At 42.3% G+C, this 14,431-nt stretch overlaps 1 protein-coding gene across 4 annotated transcripts in view; it reads right to left on the reverse strand.

Annotated features, from left to right (window-relative positions):
- Positions 1–5,689, reverse strand: part of LOC142884630 (glutamate receptor 3-like) — a 68,891-nt gene extending 63,202 nt beyond the window's left edge. The window contains exons 1-2 of one of the 4 annotated variants that reach the window (XR_012926188.1): positions 5,230–5,688; positions 4,737–4,895 (exon numbers count right to left, since the gene is read on the reverse strand). Coding sequence is in view for 3 of the 4 variants with exons in the window: in XM_076020407.1 (XP_075876522.1) it covers positions 4,737–4,895; positions 5,230–5,320 (250 nt within the window). In the remaining variant the exon portion in view is untranslated. Of the gene's footprint in view, positions 1–4,736; positions 4,896–5,229 lie in introns of all 4 variants that reach the window. The other 3 variants (XM_076020407.1, XM_076020408.1, XM_076020409.1) reach the window with 3 other exon arrangements.
- Between the last annotated feature and the right edge of the window lie 8,742 nt (positions 5,690–14,431).

Consider the following 14,431-nt stretch of genomic DNA (forward strand, 5'->3'; position numbering starts at 1 on the left):
CAGAGGGAATAACTTCTAAAATAACTGGGTTTATTTTAATTAGTCATCTGGTAAAGGAACACAGAGAGCATTTAAAAAAAAAAGGAGGCAAACAAAAGCTACTGGTTTGAGCATCCGTCATTCAAATCAGCAGACCAACACCAATTTTCTTGGGTGGTTATGAGCTGTGACACCAGCTGTGGGCCACCTCATGACTCAAAAGTAAAAATACATTTTATACCAAGAAAAGCCTTCAGTGGTACTTTATATTATTTTTTCCACACGTTAATCTCATTCTGTTTTGGCAAATCTGCCCTGTGGCAGTTTACAAATTCATATGGGCGTCTTCTTGCATGGGGAGAGGAGGATTAGTGCTAAGTGGTATTTAGGTGAAAATCCTTCAAAAGGTGTCTGCCATGTAACACCATCCTAAAACTACAATCCCACAAGCTGGTATAGTTCAATTCCTCTCCTCGACGTCCTGTCGGAAGAACCTCTCCCCCTCCCTCTGCCCTGACCTCCATGTTATTGGACATAACCCCCCTATTTCTGGGTTTATGCTCACAATCTGTCCTGACCCGGGGCAAAGTGTTGCATCAATACATCCTGCAACACCGCCATAAAAAAAAACCTGATGAGACAATAAACGCAACAGTACAGTCAAGCGCTCCATGTCGGAATCAATTCAGTCAAGGGGCTGTTGGCTGTTTGTTGTGATATATGATCAGCTGCTCACAAGCTTCCCAAACTCTCGCAGGTATCAGACGGAGAGTTCAGCCACTCTGGCCGGCCAGAAGTTGCCCAGCCATATATTAGCAAAGAGGGGCTGAGATGGGGGGTGGGTGAGGACAATAAAAAGCTCGGTGAGAATTGATTTTTCCATAGTGAAGAGCACACACACTGACGCAGAAACACACACTACTAGACTAGAGCCCTGCACCTATTGATCCCCTACCGCCAATAACAGATTCATTTGCCGTCAGGGATTCGCAACAATCATTATATACTGACCCGGCCAGAGGACAGCGGTGCTGTCCCACTTTGTCCCATTCATTTTTTTTTTTTTTTACCTATCTTTCATTTTGCTGAAACAAGCAGGTTTTAAAACTGCTGTTTGCACTTGCTGAGGTTTTCCACAGTGTCCGCAGTGTAAGCTTTGGCTCTCTACGGCCTTACGGAGGAGAAATTTATCACAATGAAATCATAAAAATCACATTTGCGACTTCAACACCTGCCAGCCAGGCAGGGCTTTATGTAATCCAGAACACTTAAAATAAGAATTATGGCTCGGGTGCTCTGCATAATGAGAAGCTGTCTCCCTCTCTCTCTCTTTTTTAATTGATTAGCACAGACCTTAATAAGCTGGAGCTGATCTTAGAGAAGAAGAAAAAAACACCCAGCACCATCCAAGGCCCCCAAACTGAGTTCCAGGTTATATTGGTGTTGATTCTGGCTGAGGTCAGAACCTGAAGATTCTGTTACGATGCTTTAAAAAAAGACTGCTTCTTTTCAAGGGCTGAAAATGTAGTAGCAGCAGCAGCGTATCTGCATGTGTACTTTGTTGGATGAGATGACGGCAACTCCAGGAACAAAGTCTTGGAAGCATCACATGGAAAATGAATGCACATGCACTGAAACATGCGATGCGCTGGTAAACCTTCAGCTGAAGTGACTATTTTTGGCACAATGAGGCCCAAAGTTTATTTCTCTCACCGTTCTGCCAGTCCCAGCCCACACACGCTCACTGATTGTTTGCTGCTGTGACTGTCTCAGTCGAAATACTCACTATTTTTCCTCTACTGCTTTTACCCCCAGAAAAACCCATGCTGTATTTTCAGATCTGTATTCAAACCGTCGTTTAAATAAAGTCCTAGTTCAAGCCACTGGCACTGCTCTCCCAAAACAATCCATAGATCTCCAGAAAAACAGCACAATTAGACCTCTGTCTGCAGCCAGTTTTAGCTTCCTGCTGACATTGACGCATCCACGTATGTTCCACACGTTAGATGGTAGATAAACACAAAGCAGCAATGGTGAGTTTGGTTTTGTGACCCACAAAACGGTTCTTTTTATGTATACACATATAGCAGGAGTCATGCTTACAGGTTGTCGCCATCCCACAACAACATGTTTGTAAGGCAGCCAATACGAACAATCCTGAGACCGCGTTTAGTATCGACGGTTGGAGGTTTGCATTGCCATCAAATAAAGGGAAAGCCAAGAAGAAATTGTTATTTATTGTCACTGAAATGTGTAATTTGTGTATGTTGGGTAAAAATACTGTGCTCATCTAGGCCTGCTAGCATAGGCGCTAGCACAGACCTGCTAGTGCCTGCAGTAGGTGAGTTTTTGTCAGTGTTTGTCATTCATTAACAAGTTAGAGACACACTGCTGTACAATATTGTCAGAAATAATTGGGTGAATTAATTTTTTGGCATAAGGGACATTTTAAGGACCCTCCTATGTCGTTAGCCTGTCATTCTTCATTCAGTGCCCGCAAATTCTTCACCTCATGTGTTAAAACGCATCCTAAAGTTCATGGACATGTAATAAAATATATTTGGGTCGCATAAGTAACTTTACATAATGTCTTGCTTTTGACCTCACAGCGGAAAATAGAAAAAAACAGGAGAGCTTGTGCTGTATTTCTGATGTGGACAAGCCAACCATGTAATGTTCCTCTCTTCCTCTGTAACAACTGCTGAAGTGCCCTTGAGCTAAACACTGACCCCATAACCCTCAACACAGCATCATCACTGGGCATTCAGTGGTGCAGCGCTGCGGTCAATCTGGGCAGGGCTGGGAGCGAGGTGGGGTTGGGTTTGGGGGGGTCTGTGCGGACCTGAACGTGCTTCCATTCCGGTGATGCGCGACAATAAGCGCATCACCGGCGCTCTCGTCAGAGCGGAAGCCGAGGCGGACGGGGTTGCAGTTTGCTTCTCTTTTTCGGCCCCTTTTTTTCTCACTTCATTAGGTTACTGCGAGGCAGCTGACAGAGTTTGAGAGCTGCGGCTGATCCTTAACTCTGAAGTGTGAAGTGCGGGCCGTGGGAGGAAGGATAACAAAATTAATTCTCCAGACGGATGGCGGCGCCTTACATGGCAGACGTGTGACTGGTAGACCAATTATGAGGCCATCTCGCACTCCACAGGCACCTCTTATCAAATCCATCATGTTTGCAGCGACGACTACATGAATTACAGCATGTTGCCGTCCGTATGCTGCAGGTTTCCTCCTCCGTCAGCGGCGCGGGTGGGCAGATGTGCACAGTGATTCGAGCATTTCCTCATTTGATCAGTAAAAGCTGAAAGGTGGGGCCTGGCACACGTTGTTTTCTTCAAAGATGTGATGATGTGTTTTGAAAAAGAATTATGTTTGTTTTAATAGAGTAACTATTTCTTAGTTTTATATTAGACCTTCAAGCTTTGTTTGTCAGTCAGCCACAGATCTGGACAAACGATGAAATCTACAGGCTGCACAGAGTGGCCTTGGCTCACCCAGGACAAGCGGAACCACATCACGAAGGAATAGACTGGATATATTGTATCCCTCAGGCCTGAAACTTCTAACCTAAAATGACAGTTTCAAGATTAATTTTCATGGTTGATGTGACTTATAACACGAGAATGGAACCTGTCCAATGGATGCTACCACTCTATAAATTTGGTGGGCTGCCTGATGAGACTTTCCATTCCTTTGCTCAGCTACTCTCTCTTCTCCTTCTATTCTCCTTTGACGTCTGCTTTGATGCCTTTTGTAAATTCTGCCATTTTCAAACACAAAGAGACTTGCAAACTACTTCTAATAGATATAACAAGAACTGTGTGTGCATGAAGTGTTGCCATAAATCCAGGCGAGTTCTATTGTAGACCAGCCCGGCTGCTCTGCGTCTCCAGCAGTAGAGTGCAATTCTTTCCGTTACAAACCAGTGAATCATAAAAGTAATTTTGAAACTAGAAAGTTTAAAGAAGGAAAAAAACCATTTGTATTGTTCCAACTTGACACTAAACAGGCTGTTGCAAAAAGTTGAAATACCAGCAGGCAGAAAATGAGACAGAAGCAACACTTTGATCAAAAGTCACATCTACAACACTCTACAAAACACTTTTAAAACATGTTATGTCAACGGCAGATACCAAGAGTAGCGCACTGTTTCATGTTACTCATCAACGGTCGATAAAGAGCTGCTTATTAGTCCTGTTAGTGAATTCATCATTTTGCAAAATCACAATGTTTGACCAATTACAACTCGTCACACTGCACCAGCATCCACGGCAAGACACTTGGCAGGTGTGTTTTTCCAACTCAGAAAGCAATGAGCAACTAAAAAAAAACAAAAACAAAAAAACCAAACTCATCTGTGTGTGAATTCGACAGCAAATATCTCACACAGCTTTCTCAGGCCAGGGTGTGTGACAGTTCGGGGCCCTCAAAAGGAGTGCCAAGCATGACAACTGCTATCTATCTATCTATCTATCTATCTATCTATCTATCCATCTATCCATCTATCCATCCATCTATCTATCTATCTCCATCTATTTTCAATACCAGCTCATTCCTGAGCTCAGGGTCACGGGGGTCTGCTGGAGCCTATCCCAGCTATCATGGGGCGAAGGCAGGGTGACACCCTGGACAGGTACCCAGTTCATCTATCTATTTATCTATCTATCTATCTGTCTGTCTGTCTGTCTGTCTGTCTGTCTGCAGTGAGGGCGCCTGACAAAGTGCACACACTGAAGGGATGACTTTTTACTCACAGGCGTGCGTGACGGAGAAACTGTTGGAGGACTCCAGGTTGTCGACGTTGTAGTTGAGGTGAAAGGGTTTCTCCGTCGCATTCTGGTTGGTGTTGTACAGCTGGACGGCGAACCTGAAGGCGCTGTGCTCCTGCACCGTGGAGCGCATGAATAGTCCTCCTGCGGGGACAGAGGAATTACACATGCACTCGCATTAGTTGACACACGACAAACTGGCAAGCAAAAATATGTATTTTTTTCTGATAATCTCCCGATGCGCTTCATTCGTTTCCCGCACTGTGTGGGCGCAGTTGCCATCGCATTTATAGGTGCGCTGATGCGAGTTCGCTTCAAGTGATGAAGCCCAATGAATTGCATTTTGGAAAGTCTCCCCTTCCGAACTTGCTGATGAATTATGCAAAAACGGGGCCTCGTCAACAATCAGCAAGACGCGTCCTATTTAGACTGTCTGTGTGAATGTATGGGCAGCGGCAGATTGACCAGCAGCACTTACCTATGTTGATCTGATTCGGAAAGCCTGCCAGCGACTCCCCGAGATAGTAACACAAGAGAACCAGCAGCGCCGCTCCGGTGCGATGCCACATTTTTCCCCGGGAAGTGGAACCAACTCCTGCTGCGGATGCGACTGAGGACGCGCAGGGAGAAGCATGTACACGGGCGCGGACGCAAAAAAAAAAGAAATCCACAAGATGCGGCGGCTCCCTGTTTCTCCTCCTCCTCCTCCTCCTCCTCCTCTTCTTCTTCTTCTTCTTCTCTCCCACTCTTTCTCTCGCTCTCTCTCACTCTCTCACTCACTCACTCACTCTGTGCGCGCACCCACGTTGAATGTGTGCCAGCGCAGCCGCAGCGCCAGTCCTCTGCTGCTGCTGCTGCTGCTGCTGGAAACCTAAAGCCAGTGTTTTATCTCAAAGATGGTGGTGGCGGCGGAGGAGGAGAAGAAGAATGAGGAGGAGGGGAAGAGGAGGAGGAGGAGGAGGAGAGAGCGGATCTCCTCAATGAGGATCAGGACCGCTGAAATGGGCCAGCGAGGGAGGCAGGGAGGGGGGGAGGAGGGCGTTTATCAAAGTTGGTCTGACGTTGAATTATAATGGGAGCAGCAGCAGCCTCCCCGTCTTCCTCCTCACGTCACTGCAGAGTTGGTGCGCGAGGCAGCGTAGCCTCCAGTGTGTGTGTGTGTGTGTGTGTGTGTGTGTGTGTGTGTGTGTGTGTGTGTGTGTGTGTGTTGCAGAGCAGCACAACCCACCAGCATCCACTCAGTATGGACCAATTGCATCCTGCTGACAGTTGTGTGCCTGTTTGCATGCCATGCTATCTCTCTAGTATCCGGTCTAGTTCTCTTTTTAGAACAACTGCAGGCGATTTGCTCAAAGGCTGTGGGGTAGCACGGGATATGTAAGAGTGAAATACTTCAGAGGATTGTGAAGCATATCTTTGTATGAATCCACACTCCAGGGAGAATAATTTCTCTTGGGACAATAAAGTTCATTTCTTAATTCAGATGTCAAAAACTGAAATATTTTTCAGGTCGGACTCAAAATGACACTATGTCAAAATGAACGTTTCAAAGTAATGTTAATATTTCCTTGACACACAGTTGCAGTCACTGTCTGTTAAGCCTGGTTGCATAATAAATCTAATTCCTGTCCAGACTGGACAAGTGTGTTTCTAGGCAAGAGGGGTCATGTGGCCTGACCAATGCTAATTACATTGCAATTACATTTTGAATCTTTTGCTGGCAGCTTGAGTCAATAAAGCACATGGAGTAGATATTGTGTAGTAGACAATTTCTTTGTCTGCTTAGTAATATGCTTAAATTCAGCGGGTTGTCTCGTCTGATCTGAAGTCGTAGTCAGAATTTGCCTCCCTGCCCGGCTTCAGCAAAAAAAAAAAAACAACAGCACAATATAGCAGGATCATTGCAAAAAGAAATATCTTTTTAAGGCCTGGCTGACAGAAATCATGAAGTTATTGCACCTAAAGAGGATTCAACATAGTGTCTCCCTGACTTCCGTGGCCTTTGATAAAATGTGGCAGTCTTTTATGTTACATTTGTCGAGACAATCTGTATTTTTAAAAAAATGATTATAATTTTTTTTTTTTGTTTTTTGGTTCTTTTTTTCATTTTGGGCAGATTTAACTTGGTATTCTAGTTTTGTGTTTTATTGAGGGACGGGGGTGGGGTTTGTTCGCTTTTGAGTCCATTTGTGTTCATTTGTATACCTGATTATACCTGAAAACATATAAATAATATATATATATATATATATATATATATGTATATTTTAAAAAACACTATTATTTGGTTTCCCTCAACGCTTCACATAACAGCGTGTTCTAAATGAAGAGAAGAAGGAAATTAAAACCTCAGCTTCCCATAAATCACTGCACCACATTATGTTTACAAGTGATTTTCAGTCCTTCCAAGAGCTTTTTTGTCACAGTGTGGGGTCAGTGCTGCAACACAAAATGGAATGGAGCTCCCTCAAAACATTCTTTTTTTTTTTTCAAACAGCCACTTTTCAGGAAGAATATCACTCGCCATTATTTTTTTCTGCTTCAAGATACTAAAGTTAAACCTGCTCGAGACTGAGGGATGGAGAACTTGTACATGTGTGCTGATGTGGGGGGAGTCTGAGTTCACTGCTGCAAAAACCAGCACAGCAGAACAGCCTACGGAGTCTGCGCTTATCGATCTGGATGTGATTTAATGCCTGGCACACAACTCTAATCTCTCACCAGACACCGAGTGGAGAAACAATGACACTATAATTAAGTGCAATTTCATGAGGGAAAATAATGTCTGGGTGCTTTGACCTTTTAACAGATATGCACAAGACATCAGCTCAGTGACACCAGAGAAATTATCCAATTAGTTTTAGTCCACTTAAACAAGGTGTCACAGCTAAGCTTGGACCTGAACACAAATGCATGATTTAGGCAGGTTTGACTTAAGTTCTTTAAAAACAAGGTTAAAAAAAAGAACAATCACTCTCAAAGAGGAAGCAGTCTAACCATATTAATTAGAGAAATTCAGTCAAAATGAAAATAACTCTAACAGAGGGGGAGGATAAAATTACTGTACGGCTAAGAACATCAAGAGGAAGGTGTCAAAACAAAAAGAATACAGTTGGAATGTCAGTGTCACTAGCAAATCCACACTAGAGCACAGCAGAGACACAATATCTAAAGTAAATACAGAACTTGACTTGATAAACACACTTTCCATGTCAGAGAACCATTGACGTAAAGACAAACTGGCACATGGTAAATGGATACAGATAGAGATAGAGAGCGAGAGAGAAAGTGAGAGACAGAGAGAAGGGGGGCAAGAAATTTGAAAACACATCTACAGTAGGTAGTTACACCCCAGAAGACATCAAATTAATCTAACGAAACGTAAAGGTCCAGTTTGTAAAGTCATAAATACATTAATAAAAGTGTATTCTCGCTGTACAATAAAAGGGGGTTTTCCTACCCTTAGAAAGGATCTTATATATATATATGTATATATATATATATATATATATATATATATATATATATATATATATATATATATATATATATATATATATATATATATATATATATACCACCATTTGCACCACCATTTTTTTAAACAAAGTATTAAATACTAAACGCATTGTCAGACGTGCTTCCTTAAATACCATGCTTCCTTAAAATATTTAAACACTGGACCTTCATAGCAATTTATTTGATATTAAACAAGAATTGTTTAAGAAATTCACATATAAGGAAAAGGTGTTGGCAACTGGAGGATGCAGTAAAAATGGTCCCATTATAGATACCAATAATGTATATATATATATTTTTTTTTTTTTTGGTTTAATAGTTTTTAGTGGAGCATCAAGAAAATCTCTATCCAGAAAATAACATTTATTTCTGTTTAGAGCTTCCTGTAAAAATGTTCAGTTTTAGCTTCTGGCTAAAAACGGAAAAGGATTTGGTTTTAGATTTTCCACATTTTGGGACAGTGAAACATATCAGTGTCCTTTTTCTACATCATCAGACGGCAGAGATCTGCCGTCTGATGATGTAGAAATTGTTTTGATTGATGATTGTAGAAATTGTTTTTGCGCACCCTTTCTGAAAAGAGGGCTAAACCAAACACATAGAATAATGGTGGTTTTTTCATTCTGGAGACCCAGGCCTTGTATGGCACCATTAACATGAATCTCACACGGCCACAGAAAAGACAACAAGGCAATGTACCTCTGCCAAGGATTGTTCAACAATCTCCAGGGGTGTTCTGGTGTGTGGTGTGGACTGTTGAAGGGCAGTTCACTGACAGGCTAGAGACGCATAATATTGCTAGAAAATGCAAGTGGAATTGTGTGGGTTGGAAAATTCATTGGAAATAACTCTTTGCGTCTCAGTTGGTGAGATAGATGATGCTTTTAAATAGCTGCATGGTGGTGAGATCCGTACAGTTTGTTCTTGTTCAAGCAGCAAACTGTGATACTAAGCATAATGCAGCAGCTAATATCTGACATCCGTCATCTCAGCATTAGAACTCTTTAGCAGAGTGCCAAACTGCCTCTTCAGCACACCTTGGGCATGCTTCCCACTCCCCGCTGTGGCAAATGAGATGCACTCAGGGAGCCTCTCGCTCTCCGTCTGATGCTGAACCTCCTTAGCAAGACTCGCTGAGAGCCTTGACGTCAGCAGGTCTCTCCACAACTTCCCAAGGAGTTTAAGTAATAAAAAAAAAGGCATTTATGAAGCGTGGACCATATGGTGGGTGGAACTATTAGCATTGCGTTGACCTGGCATTGCTCCAAGATTCTAATCTCCAGCAGTATGTTAATGAGCAGGTTGGCTAGATACCTTATAGACAAACATCCCCTCTGCGCCAGAAGTGATTGCAGACCGGCTTTGCGTTGCTAAATACAATGTATAAGAGCAAAACATATTTGATAACTTGTCAATATGGTGAACCTGACCTTATTTTGTGCAAGCAAGCAATGGCTTGTTGCGACACTTGGAATTATGCACACAAGTCGTAAGCCTGGGGGAGAAGAGTGGCCTAAATACAGGGTTATCATGTAGGATTTGTTATACAGCTGCACATCACACCTTCGCACAAATTAAGTCACCCAAAAGGATTTTTTTTTTTTACCCAACATAAAATCATTATTTCAAATTCATTGTTATATTATTATTATATAATTATTATTATTATTTATTATATACGAAAAAGGAGAAACTAATCTACTCTCACACTGCGTTGGTTTGTCATACCAGCTCACGTTGATGTAAGCAAACATGAACCATAAAGAGTTCTTGGGCAAGTTCCAGGTAACACCAGAGTCAGACATGTTTTTTCACCGTCTTTGTTTACAGCTCGCATGTACCACAATGTCTGCACTTATTACAACTGCACTTGCTTAATTAGTCCATGTCTTTGTTTGTGGTGTCATCCGGCAGTGCTGGGATCTGTGAAATTGGATGCAGAAGCACGCACACATGCATGCACATACGCACACACACGGACAGAGAGAGAGAGAAAGAGAGAGAGAGAGGCACACGGCAACATTGAACATTTAAGACGACGCCAGGGCCAAAGCCTGCTTGCAGAATTGAAAAGTGCACAGAACAAGTGCTTTGATGCATGCATGCCCTCATTTTCCTTGGGCAGATAACACAAATGAGGGTTCAGTGCTGGATAATTAAAGATGATAAATTCGGCTGTAAACAGTTTCTTCAAACCGAACGGTGAAATGCGTATTCAGAGCAGCTTTTTATTATCGGCTGGGGATCAACAGTGGAAACAAACGTGTTGCTTCACTGGATGCTCCACAAATTTTGACTGCAGAGGACATTGTGGCCCCTAAACAACTTGTATTTAGCTGATGTCCCACACAAGGAGAAGAAATGAGGGACTTGCGAGTATTTGGTCAACTTTATGACGAATACACCAAAAACTCATTCAATGAGCCCTTTTCAGCAAGGCACAAACTCTCCCAAGAGAGGCCATACATGTATCTGAAGAATATCCGTAATGCTTGTAAGAGCCTTGTAAAGAAATCATAATCTTGTACTTTGCGTTATGGTTCCCAAGGTCAGGCCTGCAGTAAGTGCTCCCAAGCTCCCCGCAAAGGTTGAAAGATAAAAAGAGCACAGTGGGCACCGTAAAACTCCCAGATAAAACCTTTTCATGTTCCATCTTCTGAAGGCTCCCTGTAAAAGCCCAGAATTTATGGCATCTCCCAGAGAGTCACAAACCTTCTGCCTTTTACTTAAGGAACAGCAGGAATGTTGCAAAATGAATTTTGTACATGTAGATATAATACAGAATTTATTTTTATTTATTTATTTTATATATTTAGAATATCTATATATCTATATATGTATATATATATATATATGCACAATATATATGTGTGTGTGTGTGTGTGTGTGTGTGTGTGTGTGTGTGTGTGTGTGTGTGTGTGTGCGCGTGTGTGTCATCAATTTATTTGAAATATAAAATATTTATGAACAAATATACTACATCTTTTTAGGGGCGAAGTGGTTTGTGACCTCCAGTTAAGCAAACACTTAAATTTAATTTGAACTCTCCTGGGAAGGCGCATGTTAATTGCTTTAACAGGACAAATGTGATCCCAAGTAAACGGAAGCATTACTAGAAGCCTGGCGGCAGAATTTCAGAGCAACTGAGGATGATTTAAGGATGACTGTTGAGAAAGTTCATCACAATAATTCAAACAGGATGTGACAAAAGCATGAGCCAGAATGATCCAATCTTTAAATAACCCAACAAACACCCTGGTTACAACTTCATCAGGACACCCAGGGCGACTCAGCGCAGACTTTCAGTCACTTCGCATCCATCTTTACTGATCTTGAGGAGATTTGCGGGGAAAAAAAACAGGGCATAATCCCGAACTTTAAATAGACCAAACACCCATAAAGGCACCCACAGCTTTCGCTGCAATCAAATAAACACATCAGCTGAATCTTTGCAGCACCGTTCAGCAAGTCTTTTCTGTTATGACAAGGCGGCAATGAGCTGAGTGCTAAGATAAAAGCAAAATAAGAGCCAAGAGTTCTCTAAATAATCGCTCTTTAAGTCGCTGGTGTGACAGCTCATTCCCTCTTGCATCTCACCTGCTACACAGACCTGCATGCGAGAGGCTCAGTGAGTCTGTAATCTCATAATGCTGTTTTAAACCTGCTGAAGTGTCTGTAAAATTCATTTAGCCATGTTTATTATCCAGCTTATATCTTCTAATACCCGCTCAGGCATTAGCTGAACAAAGGCGCGCCCAAGGCAACGAGCTAATGCAGAGAAATGAATCAGACCCCTACTTTAATTATTAAGCTTATTTCTTCAGGTCAAACACTGAGAGGCGTTGTTGTTGAGCGGATGGCAGAACTGCTCCAGAGTGGCAGTATTTCCTTCTCTTCTTGACATGATGAAACCCGGGATTATCTCTGTTCGACAGGGGGAATGTTGACTCGTCCGTTACTAAACTGAGCATGTAATGAAACTATCACACAGCATTCCTCTCAAAAGGAGGGCCCTTAATCGAAAGAGCAGCAAGCGTATCAAAATGATATTTTGTGGAACAGATTGGCCACAAATGGAGAAAATGACGATGAAACAGAATTGTGCAGACCCGGTAATTAGGAAGCCTGGCTGAACAGCATGCTGGTAACCAGAGGGAGCTAAGGTGTGGCAGCACAGATGAATATTAATGGAAATTTGATTAAACATTCCCTCGTCTTTAACCGAATGTCCCACAGGCAAAGTGCTTACAGAACAAAACAAATTAGCCCTGCAATTTTAATTATTGATGTTCTGTTTTCTTTCATTCCCTGTCTCTGTTTGTGGCGGGTGAGATCTTGACAACAGATGTTTCAGAGGACAGAACTAACATTAGACTTACTGCCCTTTGGGCTGACTTTGCAGCAGCGCTTGCTGTAGGTGACATCAACTCTAAAACAGTGGAGGAAGTTTATGTTTCCTATGCAGAACAACCCATTGGTGGAATTCAATGCCAAATGTGTTTACACACATTCTAGATGACAACCTCGATCATATTGTTTGAGCAATCCCACTGGGGGCTGGCGGCAGGCTAAATTCTTTGCAACGTCAGACGACAGTGAAGCGCTTTCTGGATTGAAAATCACTGCCAACATTTCATTACGTCCCAAAACAAAAAAAGAAACTGAGCCCTGCCTTTGCCTCCAAAAATAAATTAGAGCAAATTAGATGCTAAGAGAGGTTTGAGGAAGAGTGCTGGGAAATAGGACCCAACTACAATTGGACTCTTACGCCCAAGTAGAGCCCTGACAGTTGAGATTGGCTGTCACACCCCCTCACACTGAGCTCCACAGTTGGAGCCCCCCAGGGCTAAGCGCTCAGTCCCCTCCTGTTCAGGCCAAACAGCAGTGAGTGCCTTTTCAAGAATAGAAACACTAAAAACATGCTGGCGAGTCCTTTGTCCTCAGACGAGCTCAATTAGCAGATAAAAGTTTTATTAGGGAGGGATGAACAATCTGTCTGAACAGGATCCAAAGACATAATAGAAGCTGCAGCCACAACAAAGTAATGAGCACTATTGTAATACCCAATGTGAAATGATTGTGTCATTTATAGAATGTGGTCTTAAATAGGATAAAGAGGTCTCACCCATTATGTAGAATCGTTTCAGTAAAATAACGGGACACAGAATATCAGGTTCCCTGTAAATGAAGGGTAAAGTGTACCATGGGAACCTAGACCAACCAAAAATGAATGGCGCAGTGTTAAACCTCAGAAGAGATTTATTGACATGCGAAGGATTTAAGAGAAATACACAAATACATTACAAATATGGGTTTTTAGTAAGATGAGGTCACAAAAATATCTTACTGTTGTGTTTTCATACTATAGCAAATTGCAACTGTAGTTAAGTAGCTTTTTAAAATGATTTTATTTTAGCTTGATCAGACATATTTGAATATATAATACTTAAAATTAAACCAAGTTTTATTTAATCGCGAACTACTACATTTAAGTCTAAATATTTGCATGTGTGTGTGTGCATGCGTGCATGCAGGCTCCACTTCTTGTCCAGTGGCTGCTGCTCTGCCCCGTGGCATGGCCTGACACAGCAGCAAAGCACCATCCACCACATAGCGCTGGTCAACACCCCTGACTTAGTGGATCACATCAGACCTCTGGCCTGCGAGAACTCTGCAAAGATATGACCGCGTTAGCTCCTCGGCATCTTGTCTTGTTGACCCATTTGTTTCATTTCACAGTCCCAACAATAAGCGAGGAATGCATTTTGCTGAGATTAAATTTTTCTATCAAGAAACAAAAAGCAGAAATATTAAACAATTTGAATCATATTGCCCAACAGTGAGGAGGTCCGTGTGAGAAATGAAGTTAGAAAAAAATAGACAGGATGGGTTTTTTAATCCAGCATATTTCAGTCTCTGGCAACAGCAAACTTGAATGAGGACTGGCCCCAGGAGGGCTTGACTTTAGGGACATTTGTTAAAGTGTGACAGAACAACTTGGAGGCTGAGAGCAAACTTTTCATGAGCTTTGCCAGTAGAGAAGATGGACTTTTCACCAGACCGCTTCTCATCCCCCACTGATCTTGTTGGAGACATCATTTTCACGACTTCCAATATCACAGCACAATTTTTGTAGCAGGAATTGGTTTCTGCGTGTTTGG

This window comes from Nelusetta ayraudi, unplaced genomic scaffold (assembly GCF_046127955.1).
Source record: "Nelusetta ayraudi isolate G7.1 ecotype Tasmania unplaced genomic scaffold, CSIRO-AGI_Nayr_v1 ptg000011l, whole genome shotgun sequence".
Taxonomy (NCBI): Eukaryota; Metazoa; Chordata; class Actinopteri; order Tetraodontiformes; family Monacanthidae; genus Nelusetta; species Nelusetta ayraudi.